Raw genomic sequence first — 15,524 nt, forward strand, 5'->3', positions numbered from 1 at the left:
ATGGGCGTGGATTCCCGAAGGCAAGGGGAGTTCCAAATCCCCATAAACATGCGTGATCACGTCTACAATCCAGTGAGACAAACGCTGTTTGGAGAGCTGGAAGCCTATGGAAGGACCCCCGTACAAAACAAAAGGCTGAGATGTCTTACGAAACGATGCCGTAGACTCCACATAAAAATGCAGTGCCCGCCCAGGGCATAAGAGGTCGTCAGAGATCCCATCGTCCCCAGGCGGGGGCACAAAACGATTGATGAGCAGAGGCTTGTTGACATAGGAAGAGGATCGCATCTTCGGAACGAAAGTGGCATTCATCCACAGAGTGACTGCGCCTCCATCAGGTTGCCACCTGATGCAGGAAGGGCTGACAGACAGGGCATGCAATTCCCCAATTCGTTTGGCCGAGACAATCGCAAGCAAAAATGCAGTCTTTAGAGAAACCCACTTGAGAGGCACCTCACACAGGGGTTCAAAAGGAGGCCGGCACAAGGAGTCAAGCACCACGTGCAGGTCCCAGGTAGGCGTGCGTGGTGCACTGTAGGGTCGGAGACGGCGGGCCCCTTTCATCAATGAAGAATCAAGCGGCTGCCGCCTGAAGGAAATTCATATTTTTCAAATTCAATATATCAATAAAATAGTGTGTACATGGAACTGTGTTATTCTAATACAGATTGACACAACATAATGTCAGTATAAAGCAGATATGGTCCTGGCCCAGGGGAAATAAAGACAAGTCAGCACCCCCAAAAGAAACAGATAGCATCCCCCGAGACAACATTCCACCAGGAACAAAAGGCCAGGTGTGACCTTCAAGAGAAGATACCAGCCAGGGTTTATGGTGGACAGACCTCCTCCAGCTTCAAAGAACAAAGACTTTTGAAGACGCCATCCCCACACAAACAAACACCCACGCCTGCACGACGCCATCCCCACACAAACAGACCCCCACGCCCGCACACACGCACACACCGACACACGCACGTGCACGCACACACACACACACACACACACACACACACACACGCACACACACACGCACACACTTGCATTCCACAGTGGGACTAGATGCCCCAAAAGGGTATAAGAACTGAATGTTGAAGGTGAAACGTTGCCATTTTCTGCTCCGACCTGTGGCAGGACTGGCCCGAGGCCTCGTGTACTTTCCCATCTGTCTGGATTAAATCAATTGTTTCACTATGTTGTGGTATGGGCAATCTTTCAACAAAAACAACTGTTGTATATCCGAATTCTGCTGGATTGAGTATTCAAAATTTTGGGAGACTGAAGATATGGTGATGTCTCTGTAAGTACTGTAACACGCTAGGAACTAGTTTAAGGCAAGAAGGTTTTTCTAGATTCCTTCATGCCCTAACGAGTCGCCATCAACCGACGTGTGACGGGCCGCAATAGCAGTGACATAAACCTTCACCGTGGAAGGTGAGCGACCCTTATCCAAGAGAGACTGCAGAAATTCCAAGACAGCAGGAACAGGGCAAGTCATTGGGTCCGTGGCAAGCGTCGTGCACCACGACACAAACAACTTCCACCTGTTGTTGTACAACAACTGAATCAGAGCAGCAGCTCAGCATTGGTTCGGGCCCCTCAGGGGCCACACACACAGGCGTAGCCGGTGAGGGTGGGGATGCCAAACCCGGCCCCTTGCTGGGACAACGAAGGACCCTTCGGAGCACCACACACATCAGGGGAAGGGGAGGGAAGGGAAGGCGTATAGTAGACAAAACGGCTAAGGATGCGCCAGGGCAACCTGGCCCAGTGGGCTGTTGACCTCCATCAGGGAGGACCAAAGGCGACAGTGAGTCGACTCTTGCGTGGCAAAGAGGTCGACCTCCATCTGACCGTAACGAGCCCATATAGCAAGCACAATCTCCGGATGCAGACGCCACTCTCCCGGCGCTGGAACTCTGCGAGACAACGAGTCCGCAACCTGATTTTAGGACACCCAGAAGATAGGCTGCCCGCAGACTGGCTAGGTGGGCGGTCGCCCATTGAAGAAGGTCTCGAGCGACCAACAGCAGCCTAATGGACCTGGTACTCCCCTGATGACTGATGTGGAAAACTGTCGAGGTATTATGTGACCGCACCAGGACATGCCGATCCCAAAGGAACGGCAGGAAGTGGATGAGTGCCAGATGAACAGCACAAAGTTCCAGGACATTGATGTGATCTGCGGCATCCGCCGACGACCAATGCCCCTGAGCGAACCTGTGTTGCCACACGGCACCCCAGCCGGAGAGACTGGCATCCGTGTAAACCACTTCCCGGTGAGACAGCACCACTCCCAGCCGAACACCTGCGGCCACAAAAGCACGCTGGTGCCATGGGGCCAATGCGAGAAGACAGCGACAAGAAACCATTAGGCATCAGTGCCGATGTCTCTTGGCATCCAAGCGGAAGCCGTCCAACCAAATCTGTAGGGGACGAAGGTGTAGGAGCCCCAGAGGAACCACCGCAGTGAGAGAAGTCAACTTGCCCAGTAGACATAGAAAATGTCCGGAAGAGAGGCGCCTGTTTCGGCGGAAACCATCCAGGAAACGCAAAATGTCGTCTACTCTCTGAATTGAAGGGCAGGCCAGCATGGTCACAGAGTCCAGCGACACCCAAGGTCGGTAGTCTGTTGTGAAGGAACCAGAGCAGACTTTGCCAAGTTCACCCTGATACCCGAGACACGTGACGAAGCAGCACGGTAGTATCCCTGTTTACCTGCGCACAAGACTGCGTGCAGATCAGCCAGTCATCCGGGTATGGGAGAACTTTCATGCCCCTTGCCTGCAGAGGAGCAAGGGCCGCCTTCACAATGCGAGTGAACACTCTTGGTGAGAGTGAGGGGCAGAATGGGAGCACCCGGAACTGCCAGTGGGTGCCCCTGTAAGCAAAGCGCAGAAAGCATATGTAATGAGGCACAATGGGGACATTAAAGTAATCGTCTGTCAGATCGACTGACGTGAACCATTCGCCAAGACTGACTGACAGCAATACGTCAGACGAACTTAAGGTTACATCACTGATGATGTGTCCCAGCGCATCCGCAAGATGTATTTTTCACCTTTTATGTCTGGCTTTGCCAGTGACTCCCAGGGACAGTCTGGGTGGCAACCAAGGACAGTTTGGTGACAATTGGAAAGACAACTGACAGCCGTAAAGACGGCACCCGGGTCAGGAAGGGCTAGCACCCCAACCTGTGTCTTCCATGAGGGAGAAACCCAACTTGCTACGAAGAAGCATTCTAAGAAATACCCCCACGGGAGCCCGAGAGGGGGGAAGGATGAGAACCCCAACAGAACTGGTTCAATGGTACTGACCAACGCAAACGGAAATACGACTACGAATTCAAGATGCATCTGCGGAAAAGTGTGTTAAAATACACACGACCTAAAAATACATCTGGCCAGGATGAAATGCAGGGAGCAGGTGAATATGCTGCAAGGCACAGGACATGATCCTGGTGAGACACAGGAGGAGCCCAGCCTGGAGTTACCCCACAGAGCCCAGTCCCTCCAAGCAGCAGAGCCCTTCAATCATTGCAAGACAGTCCAACAGAAGCGGATCAAATGGCCTCCAGCTAAGAACCAGTCGGCATGGCTTCAGTTTGACACTGACGTGTGCAAGATCCTGGAAACCGCAAGTAAGGGGGAAGTAGAACATCGGCTCGAGACCATGACTGCAATCATAGTCAGCTACACGGCTGAAAGATTTGGCAATGTGGACAGTGATTATTATACTTTGAAAGGCAGAGCCACTCAAATCCAGAAACTCCACCAAATCCAGAAACTCCACCAAGAACTTTGATGCCTCAAACAGCAGCATAAGTTGGCTAGCGAAGTTGAAAAGGAACCGCTTGTCGAGTTTTGCAACATCCAGAGGAAAAAGCTCATGACACTGCGTAGAGCAAAGTGGCACCAAAGGAGAGGGAAGGAAAGGGCAAAAAAGCATGCAGCTTTCATTTCCAACCCTTTTACTTTTGCCAAGAAGCTCCTGGGGGATAAGCGCAGTGGCAGTCTAGTCTGTTCAATCAAGGAGGTTAACTCGTTCCTGCACGATACCTTGAGCGTCCCAGAGAGAGCAGTGGAGCTTCAACCACAGAGAGCCCTCATAAGCCCACAGCCACCAACAGTGGCGTTCACCCTGAGGGAGCCCACCTGGTCAGAGATTCAGGAGGTGGTGAAAGGAGCTAGAACTGCTTCAGCCCCTGGTCCGAGCGGCGTCCCGTACTTAGTGTACAAGCGCTGCTCCTTCATCACTTGTGGAAGATTCTTAAGGTGATCTGGCGTAGAGGGAAAGTTGCTGAACAATGGAGGTATGCGGAGGGTGTGTGGATCCCTAAGGAAGAAGACTCCAAGGACATCAGTCAGTTTTGATCCATCTCACTGTTGAGCGTTGAGAGCAAGATTTTCTTTAGCATCTTGTCATGACGGCTAACGGAGTTTTTTCTAAAGAGCAACTATATTGACACCTCAGTTCAGAAGGGTGGAATCCCCGGAGTGCCAGGCTGCTTGGAACACACTGGAGTGATAACACAGCTCCTCAGGGAAGCATGTGAAGGGAAGGGGGATCTCACAGTGCTGTGGTTTGATCTCGCCAACGCATATTGCTCCATCCCACACAAGCTTGTCGAGGTTGCTCTCCATTGACATCCTGTCCCTGGACTACTATAGTAATTTCAGGCTAAGGGTCACATCTGGATCAGGCACCTCAGATTGGCATCAGCTCGAAAAAGGTATCATAACGGGCTGCACCATCTCAGTCATCCTTTTTGCCCTTGCCATGAACATGATCGTCAAATCAGCTGAGGTTGAGTGCTGAGGCCCCCTGACAACATCTGGAGTACACCAGCCCCCAATAAGAGCCTTCATGGATGACCTGTCCATCACCACAACATCTGTACCAGGCAGTAGGTGGACTTGGACTAGAATGAGCTTCAAGCCAACAAAGTCACGTTCTCTAGTGAAACAGTATTACCACTGCGATCAACACCATCAAAGGCCACTTCAGAGCAGAGACCATTACGTTCCACAGAGCTAGGCAGAAGCCCAAAAAATAACTACGGTTAAAGTCCGGCCTCCTCACCTCTGCCAACGACTGGAAACTGGAAGTGGACATGGGCAGACAACTGAAGTTCCCACCCAGGATTACATCAACCAGACTTCGCCCAGACATGATCATTGTGTCAGAATCCACCAAGCAACTGATCATTCTGGAGCTGACTGTGCTTTGTGAAGAACGCATGGACGAGGCCAATAAGAGGAAGCGTGCTATTATCAAGAGCTGGTGGACGAGTGCAGGGCTGTGAGCCTCTGGAGGTGGGTTTTGCAGGGCGTTCACTCTGCAAAGTATTCACACAGCTAGGACTTGTTGGGGAGGCGAAATGAAAAACAATTAGATCTGCAAGGGAAGCCGCAGAGAAAGCCACAAGATGGCTTTGGATAAAGAGGGCAGAACTGTGGGCAAGCACAGCTGGGACACAGGCAGGGGATTGATCACCCCTGGTCGGGTCACCTGGGCTGAGTGGGTCTGATGTTGAGAGACCCGAAACCCCCAATGATCCCAGGGTACATCACTGAAGATGTGTCCCAGCGCATCCGCAAGGTGTATCTTTGACCCAATGTACATTGGTGACAGCAATTTAAAATGTTTACAAGTCCAGCATAGACATTGACAATGGAAGCACCACCTGGTGCTATGAAGGTGCAAATACACTTCACGTGCCAAAAGCTGAAGCCTGCTTCTAGTTGTGAACAGTGGCCCACCCTACTATTTGGGAAGGATTGTGTCAGGTTAGAATGTAGCTGGGGAAGCAGAAGAAGGTAGTCGACCCCAAGAAAATGCAGAAAGACTGAGAGGTTGGAGCTCATAAAATTAAGGTTTAACGAACTGAGAAAAGGAACATATCAATCCAAAGAACAACCAAAACTCCAAACTGACATTAACTCACGGTACTCCGCAAGGATAGACTGGGAATACTCAGAGGGGAAACTTGGATTGATTAAGATGTCGACAAGAAGGAGGAGGACAATCTGGCAGCATGACATAAAGATGATCACTCAACAACAAAACAGAATTAAATTGGGACTTAAATATATTTGCATCAAATTAGGAGAATGCAAAACAGCTGGACAACATTAAAGGAAGGGAAACTGATTGGTTTCACACACGGGGGACGGGTAAGCAGACAGGGTGGACGAAATCATTCTAACGAGTACAAAGACAAGAAAAGGCAGATACGAGGATAACAGAAATATAACTAAGAAATTTGAACATAACCCCACAAGACCTGGGGTCCAATCCAGAAAGTGGGTTTTGTGAAAACTTTGAGTTTGTCAACCCTGAGGTGAGGGAAAGTCTGAGTTTTCCGTTCCAGAAAGAGAGGTAACTTAAACTCTGAGTCTTTTACTGCGGTAACTCTGTGAACCTAACCTGCTCGCTGACAGGTTTTATCAAATAAACTCTGAGTTTATCCTTGTCTCCTCCCTCCTGTTGAGATTTGAAATATGGGGTCTCTGTTTATCCGAAATCCCATCGATGTTGAAGTAGACTAAATCCACAGAGCATTGCATCAAGAGAGTTTTCTGATCATGGCTCGATATTTTGTCATTGCCGGACACATATTTAATTGAACGCTAGCGTTTTTCATCTATTTATCTGAACAACATTCTCCGGCCACACATTTGTAATCTCACACACTGTGGACGTGCTTTGAGTTCATTTCCTTTTTTTTTTTCAAATGGTAGTTTTCTTTTTTAATATTGTCAACGCAGAGCATGCGGGCAAAGTGCCTGTCTGCCGAGTGATGAGAGAATTTAAATTATATTCTGGTAATGACATTCTGCTGTTAGCTCTGACTTGGATCAGTAATATGGTTTTATTTTGTAGGGCTTCCTAATGTTCCTATTTTTATAATACATAATATTTCCTGTCACAGTCCACTAGTCACCTCCTTTTGAACCTCGCCACACCTGCTTGCCTCCTTTGCCAATTAGCCAAATCACCACAGCTGCAGCTCATTACCTGTTCAGTATTTAAACCGGTCTCAACCTCAAGCACTCGCCAGATTGTCTTGTCCTGTTATGCCAAGTCTTCCAGCACTTTTCACTGCCAGTCGACACGTGTTCCGCCCCGGACTGTCTTTGACCTCCCGCCCGCTTACTGCCCTCGTTTGTCCAGACGTGCATCGACAAAGCCTGACTCTGACCTCCTGCCAACTTGCCGTCCATGTCTGCCTGCTCTTGCCTCAACTTGCTTGATCTGGAACTACCACCAAAGTTCCCATATTGTCTTCCTCCTGCCAACTTGCTATACTCAGCACTATAGGTCAGCACTTACCTGTCTGTACATGCTCTTGGGTCCTCTCTCGACCCGTGATAATTTCCTATTTAATTCCTAATACTCTGCCTTTTCCTGTTGGCTTCCTGTTAATCCAAACTGGACACATTTACGACACGTTGAAATGGCCACTGATACCTATGTGACTTTGTTTAATATGTTAAATATATTAACAGCCGAAGTGAGTTACACTCAAGGGCCTCTGGGTATAAGCAAATTGTGACTCACGTGATTGAATAATGTGTTATTTCATTTTCAGTTACTGTACCTAAATAACATTAAAATGTAGGCTATACCTGAACATCACTGTTTTCACCTGTAATATTATATGATAGTGTGATTAAATGTTAAAAGAATACTGCGTTAACTTACGCACTGACTCGGTCAACAATTGTCTCCTACACCGATTGTCTCTCCTTAGCCGCTGGAGCAGTGTTGCGTTTTTTTTTAAATATCTGTTCATACTCACCAAAATCACACACTCATTTTACCAGTTCTGGTGTAGTGAATTAAGTTGATTTTTTTATTTTTTTTTTGGTCTCATTTGCCATAGTGACTCATTGTATCGGTGCTCCATTGACGATGGCTTTTATTGCCGTCATGCACGCGCTTAACTCAGGGTGAACATACTCGGAGTTGATTGAATTAACGCAGATCAGCTGTTCTAGAACCGAAAACTCAGTTTCCCCATCTCGGTGAAAGTCAACTCAGAGCTCAGGGTTAAACTCTGTGTTTGTTGAACATGTATTTTTGGAATGGGCCCCCAAAAAAACAATGAATCCCAACCCAAACCTGACAGAGTGGCTTTGTCAAAGAAAGACTTGGGCCTATATATTTTCTCTGATTGCAAGGAAAATTTCATCTACTCAACAGATGGCTGGATCTAAATTGAGAAGCATTTGAATTTTCACCTGTGTGTGTGGGCGGAGCTGAGCAGCAAAGATAGATACCATCCCATGAAGGACAAACATTAAAAAAAAAACCTGCAAATGTGTCTTTGTGTTTAAAGTCAACTATCATAAAATCGAGCAGAACTTTCACACTCGATCCTGGCTCAATTTGACTCCCGTCTGCTCCATTGTGCGCGGGTGCGCTTTACGTGCACGCACGCCACTTCACTCCCCTCCCCAGCTGACTCCATATACAGTCGCACACTGGAAGCCAAGCTCGGCAGATGTCCGCCGCTCGCGAGGAACTCTGACTTACCACCCAGGAATATCGTGTCGTATCTTTAATATGTCCTTCATCGGTGCTTGCTGCTTGGTAAACTACAGCTTTTATTTTTCAGTTTCTCATTGAGCATGCACTTAACTAATTTACATAGTAGATCGTATATGCATATATACAGATGCCTGTTTATATATATATATATATATATATATATATATATATATATATATATATATATAAACAGACATCTGTATATATGCATATATTGTGCACTTAATTTACATAGTAGATCGTATATGCATATATACAGATGTCTGTTTATATATATATATATATATATATATATATATATATATATATATATATATATATATATATTTATGTATGTATGTATATATTTGTTATATTGGCATATATACAAATGCACAGTACATATATGTATGTACATGTATATATTTATATATATTTTTTATCTATACACATACATATGTAAATATATATATATATATATATATATATATATATATATATATATATATATATATATATATATATATATTTATATATTTGTTATATATATATATATATATATTATATATATATATATATTTATATATATATAATATATATATATTTGTTATTTATATATTATATGCCCTGTTGTAACTATTCTTGCTTTATGCTGTGTTTAAATGACGGAGCGCTAGTGGGGATGTTAATAAGTGATAAAGAGCAGTCGATGAAGATTGGTGTTAAGGGAAAATTTCTTGTGTGTTTCTCTTCCACAGTGTGGAGGGGTGGGATTGGTAGGGGGCTCTCGCATGAGTTCCACCAACCCGGAAGGTAAGAAAGTCTATTAGAGGCCGGTGTTGGATCGTCTCATGCTGATATGTGCTCATGGGAATGCAAGAGCCGATGCGGTGGCAGCACACTCAATGAGGACTTTTTTTCTTGCCTCCACAACCTCATCCAAAAAATTCAAGGGAGCTCCAGGAAATGACTGCAAAATATTTTTTCCCCTGACTTGATGGTTTGTGAATGATTTTGAAGATTGTGGATTTGTGTGGTCACTTTGAATTGCTCTCGTACAAACAAATCCAGATATTCAAGATGCAAATGTAATATATTCATGAAAATACTTGGAATTCGGAATTCCATGTTAGTGAAAAAGTTGATACAAGCCACAGCCGTTCAAACCTTGTTGAGCATCAAATGCTAATTTTTGACTGGCTAAAATAAGAGGGAAATACTCAACATTTAGTTGATTAAACCACTTTCATTCCCAATTCTGTGTTAACTGAACCATGAAAAGTTGTTTAATGCAGTTAGTTACTCCTGACTGACGAGGAAAGAGAAAAACTTAAAACAATTTGCTGAATAAATCCGTTTCAATCCCACTTGCTTTGTCAACTAACCAGTTCTGAACAAATTTACGCAAACATTTGGTTGCGCCCAATTGGCTAAAAATTCCCAAATCTGTGTCAACTGAACTAGTTCTTAACTGATTTCAAGCAATCATAATGAATCATCTAATATGTTTGCTTGCATCCAACTTGCTGCTACAAAAGGAGGAAAAACTGAAACGAATTAAACCAGTTACAATTTCAATTTATGACAACCGAACAAGTTCTGAACCAATTTCAATGCAAGCTTTATAACTCGTGATTGCTTGCTTTAAAAAAAAGAGAAAAACTTTAAAACATTTAGCTGATAATATCAGTTTCAATCCCAATTCTGTGTCAACTAAACCAAATTGGAACCAATTTCAACTAGCATCAAAAGTCATCTGATACAATTTTTGCTCTAGACTGTCTCATAAGCAATCAAACCAGTTCAAAGACCAATTCCAATTATTTTACATCTTTTTTTAATTTAAAATTTCAAAGCCCATTTTCTTGTCACTGAAATCTATCTGGACCAGTTTCAACGTGACCTGTTGAGTATTGTAAATCGTGTACAGTAATCCCTCGTTTATCGCAGGGGTTACATTCCAAAAATAACACGAGCAAAGTGAAATCCATGAAGTAGCCAGCTTTATTTTTATATTATTTTACAATGCAATAATAAACTATAGAATAAAACTAAAAATCAAAACCTGTTTTAAAGCCCCAAATTTGTTTAAATATGCCTCTTCGTCTTGAACACGCACATTGTTATGAGTAGTTGTGGAGCTCTTTCTTTTTCTGAACAAGATTTTTATAAACGGATATGCCCGGATCGAATTAAAGTGAAGCCTCTTAGATCATCACAATACACTTGAAATTTCAATCTATTGCAAAAGAAATCTAGGTAAAAGACACATTTCCAAAGCTGCGCATTTCTCCATTGCTGTCTGTGTGTCAACATAGTGTGTGCGCTTGCTCTCGGCACGCCTACGAGTCACATGATTGGCTCCCAGAGCGGAAGCTGTAAATCATTGTGCTTATTAGCACGTTCGCACAAGGCAGTTAGAGGAGAGACACAGGAGAGACGAAAGCAAGCTTTTGGATCCTCTTGCCTTTTGTAATAAATTGACAAGTGAAAAACCAATACAGTACAGCGTCAATATTTTATTTTTAGACAGTAAAGCCCCTGAGCCATTCAGGATTCAGAGCACAATGCGCTGTAAAAAAAAAAAAAAAAAAAAAAAATATATATATATATATATATATATATATAAATCCACACTGTAAAAAATCCGGGAAGCAGCGAACCCGTGAAAGATGAACCGCGATACAGCGAGGGATTACTGTACTGCGATTATTTACTCCAGAATGGCAAAACATTTGAATTTAGGACTTGATCTTTTGTTGTTTTGCTTGCGCAAAGCGGATGTACATTTGTCATTGGCATCTTTTTTTTTTTGTACAGTGCACAGATGCCGGAACCGCTGCGGTAGTCCTGATGTTTTGATGCTCTACAACAGGACCTAAGACTGACTCCTACACGGTAGTAAAAGTGAGGCCATAAAAAGGGATGAGTGGATTGAATCAGCGTGCAAAAAAATGGCAACATTTCATGAACAACCACGTTAGCAGATATTACTCATTCAAAAGCGCTAAGCAATCCTGATCCCTATAATCCTTTCAATTATCTCACCAGTATTATGTCTTCTTCAGCCAAAGAATTCAGCCACAGGGGCCTTTTTCTCTTAGGAACATTGAAATTTGCTTTAAATAAGTAGATCCACAAAAAAATCTCAAGAAGTCATGCTTGAAAAGGGAGAGATCTGCAAATTTTAGATTTTAGAAGTGACCTTCACAGTCAAAATATATCAGCCCCCAAAAGTCAGTTTTTGTTCGCAATGCCTATAATGAAAACACATGCAAAAGCTGTCCCCAAAAAGATGCAAGAAGGTGGCCACTTTGGACGAAAATATCTGACAGATGTGGACTTTCAAGATCAGCTCGTTTCGGATTCTTGAAATCTGTATCAATTTCTCCGGAGTCACAAAAATATTCTTGGAAGGGAAACATCATGGATTCCTTCCAGAACGGCCCTTTGGACTGGACTTTGTCTCAGCCCGGCATCTCTCGCCTGCAAGACCGACTCAACGGCACGCCTGACCCCAGCCTGAGCACGGGGATCCCATCATCGGACTTGGAGAGCATGCTGCTGTGGACCCTGCACGAGCCCAGCACCATCGCCCTGACCATTATGTACTGCCTATCCTTTGTGCTGGGCTTTGTGGGCAACCTGATGTCCCTGCGGGTGCTGACCCACCAGCGGAGTCGGCGACTGGCGGGCGTGAGCGCCACCCGCAGCCTGCTGCTCAACCTGGCCGTGTGCGACCTGACCGTGGTGTGCGTGTGCATGCCCATCACCTTGGCCAGTCGCATTTACACCGCCTGGGTGTACGGTGACCTGTTGTGCCGCGTCGTTCCCTTCACGCAGGCCGTCTCGGTGTCGGCCAGCGTTCTGACGCTCACCGTTATCAGCGTCAACCGTTACTACAGCGTGTGCTCGCCGCTCAGGGCACGCTCCATGTTCACCCGGCGACGCATCCTGGCCACCGTCGCCGTGGTGTGGGCCGCCTCGTCCGCTATGTGTGCCCCCATCGCCGTTGTCAACCGTCAGCAGAAGATCACCTTTGAAACCTTTTCCATTCTGGTGTGCCAGGAGGAATGGCCCAAGCCTCGCCTAAAACAAGGGTACGTTTTCCAAAATTAAACGTTTCGCAAAGGTGCTGTTTGATACTTATTACATAATGTACCTTGGTTTTAGGCATGTGACAAAAAAAAAAAAAAAAGTTCATCCATTATAATTTGAACATGGAGGTCTTCTTATCAGTCCAGCAGGAACAGAACCAGGGTGGTGTATGTCAAAAATCCCTTCTCAATTTGTCTCCTCGGACAAAACGTTTTGTTGATTGCTTTGTATTTTAATGTCTTCGATGATAATATTCATTGCACGTAGATCAGGCATGTCCAAACCCGGTCCTCGAGGGCCACCTATTCTTGCATGTTTTTGATGTTTCCGTCATCCAATGCAGCTGATTCAAATGATCAGGTTTGTTGTCAGGCTTCCGCTGAGCTTGCTGATGAGCTGATCATTTGAATCAGGTGTGGTAGGACAGAAACCTCCAAAACATGACGGATAGGCGGCCCTCGAGGACTGGGTTTGGACATGCCTGATGTAGATGATCAAAATTCACTGCCATACATGCCGTTAAGCAGTTGCCATATTTGTAGTTTTTTGTACGGCCTTTTTCTCCAAGTTTCTTAATGCAAGTAAAAGCAAGAATGACCCATGACAAAAGTACCACTCAGCTAAAATAAATTCAAAAATTGACCAAACAGTTTGTACCTGGCTTTCGGGGGTCACGCATCAGTATAGCAAGAAAAAGCCCATCCGTTTTGTTTAAGCATGGAAAGTTTCTTACTAGTCCAGCAGGAACAGAACTATGGCGGTTTTCAGTTGGAAATCCCTCCTTGTCTTTAAGCTCATAAAAGCTGGGCCGGTGTTGAAAAAATGGGAGGCTACCTGGACAGTCAAGGGTCTATCTGGGTAACCTCCTGTGTCTTTTTTTTGTCTGCTCAAACAAAAACTTTTCATTTATTCAGTGTTTTTTTTCTTCTCTTCTACAACCGTAGTATTTGCACAAAGACGTTTGAATCGGCCGACATCTTTGTAACGAATGAGATAATGGAGGCATATCGTACAGCAGTCACCACATTTTTTTGTGCAGCTTGGTGGCTGTAAAACTGGTACATACCCCCTCATGCATTTACAAGTTGAAAAGTTCATTAGTTTTGCTTTAAACAAAGTTTTGATTAATTTAAAATAAATCCTTTGCAGAATTATTTTGACAACAATAGTGTATAATGATTTCAGTGAGAGCTTTTAAACTACAGCTTACTCTTTCATTGTGGGGAAAAATCCTCTTTGACTCCCAGTTTCACCCCATTCAAATTTAATGTAGGTCTTGTTTGATCACAGAATAGCAATGAACTGGCTTTTGCTTAACGGAAAAGAATTTTGAAAACATTTCTCAATTCTACATCTTCAACTAATCGCAGAGAAGATAGACCTGCCAACCAAAGGAATACATCACTTGTAAATCTGGTGTGCACCTCCCCTCCATTTATGTTTTACTTGAAAAAGCCCCCCTCGCCCAAGTATCAGGGCTTCTCTCGATCAATCTTCAAAATCAGGTGTCTCGGACTCTAAGCTTGAGTGTGAAAAAATTGGATTGGGACATAATTAGTAAAAAGAGAAAATAATTTAAAGTACCACTTTTTATCTGATTGATTCCTCCTGCGTAGATACAACGTGTTGCTGTTTGTGATGCTCTACTGCCTTCCGGTCACCTTCAACCTGACCATCAGCTTCCTCACCGGTCGGCGCCTGTGGGGCAGCACCCGGTCGGCCTTTGCTGATCTGGACCCGCGTAGCCAAGCAATACACGCCGCTCGCCTGAAGACCCGACAGAAAATCGCCAAGATGGTGGTGTGCCTGGTGCTGCTGTTCGCCACCTCCTGGCTGCCGCTTTACGTAGCTGACTTGTGGATCGACCGGGAGCTCCGGCCACCCTCCTGGCTCCTCCAGACCCGACCGTTCGCCCAGTGGTTGGGGCTGACCAACTCCAGCCTCAACCCCATCTGCTACTGTTTCATTGGGGATCTCTACCGTTCTGCCAAGGTGATACGGGCGCGGTACTACCAAAAGGTGACCGCCCTTTTTGGGGGCGCCTCCTTTGTCACTTCGGGGGTAGGAGTATCTCCCTCTGTCGCAGGCGCTACTGAGCGGGACCACGTGGCTGCTGCCATCGGCATCTCCACCTCGGTGGCTACTATTCCTCCCCTTCTGAGCCTTGCGGAGGCTAAGGGACTCAGCCAGAGGATTTCTAACAACCGTGGCGGATCAGAACAGAGCATCTTGGACTGGTGCCAGTCTAGCCCAAGTCTGTGTGAAAATACTGGTGCCCTGTTCCCCTGCCGGTGGAGCGCATTAAAACCCAACCTCGATCCCTCCCTCAGCCCCTTTCGACTTGACTTATTGCCGTTGCAGAGACACTCGGCCCACGAAACCTTTGGGTCTTTCCCCTCAAGGATGGGGTCTGGCACAAGCACTCTCCCTGTAAGAGGCACTCAGGACTTCAACAATCTGTTGTGTATGGTGGTAAAAGAACAATGAATTCATAAAAGTTCCAATCCCTGAAACAATCTATGTCACGACGGGCAGCAATTGGCACCAAAAACATCCCAAAGACACTCTTATCAACGGAGGTGGCAAACCAAATTCCAGAGAGCAAAAACCTTGCTTGGTGAGTAAGCCCCTACGGCTAAAGCCAAACGAAGACAGGGATTTGACTTTGGGGATCAAAATTTTCTCTGGAACTCAGGAATGTTGAATGTTTTGGTCCAATCTGACAAATTTTGGAGCAGCTTACTTGACAGCACCGAAGTATTCCAAAGATGCCAAGACCAAGTAAAAGGTGTTTTTTATTTTTTATTTTTTTTGTCAACTGTTAAAAGCTTTCATCCATCCTTCCTAAAAAAATAAATAAGGACTTGGCATCGGCCAGCATGGTTTGTTGG

General features: G+C 45.2%; 1 protein-coding gene across 1 annotated transcript; it reads left to right on the top strand.

Moving 5' to 3' along the window:
• The first annotated feature begins 9,515 nt into the window (after positions 1–9,515).
• On the top strand, positions 9,516–15,508 carry LOC148420615 (galanin receptor type 1-like). The gene is made up of 3 exons (XM_088419845.1): positions 9,516–9,535; positions 11,356–12,635; positions 14,250–15,508. Exons 2-3 carry the CDS (start codon positions 11,962–11,964, stop codon positions 15,118–15,120), a joined length of 1,545 nt encoding a protein of 514 aa, XP_088275971.1. The 5' UTR covers positions 9,516–9,535; positions 11,356–11,961; the 3' UTR covers positions 15,121–15,508.
• Positions 15,509–15,524: the final 16 nt, after the last annotated feature.

The sequence above is a fragment of the Hippichthys cyanospilos genome, chromosome 7 (assembly GCF_059441005.1).
Source record: "Hippichthys cyanospilos isolate Australia breed blue-spotted pipefish chromosome 7, RoL_Hcya_1.0, whole genome shotgun sequence".
NCBI lineage: Eukaryota > Metazoa > Chordata > Actinopteri > Syngnathiformes > Syngnathidae > Hippichthys > Hippichthys cyanospilos.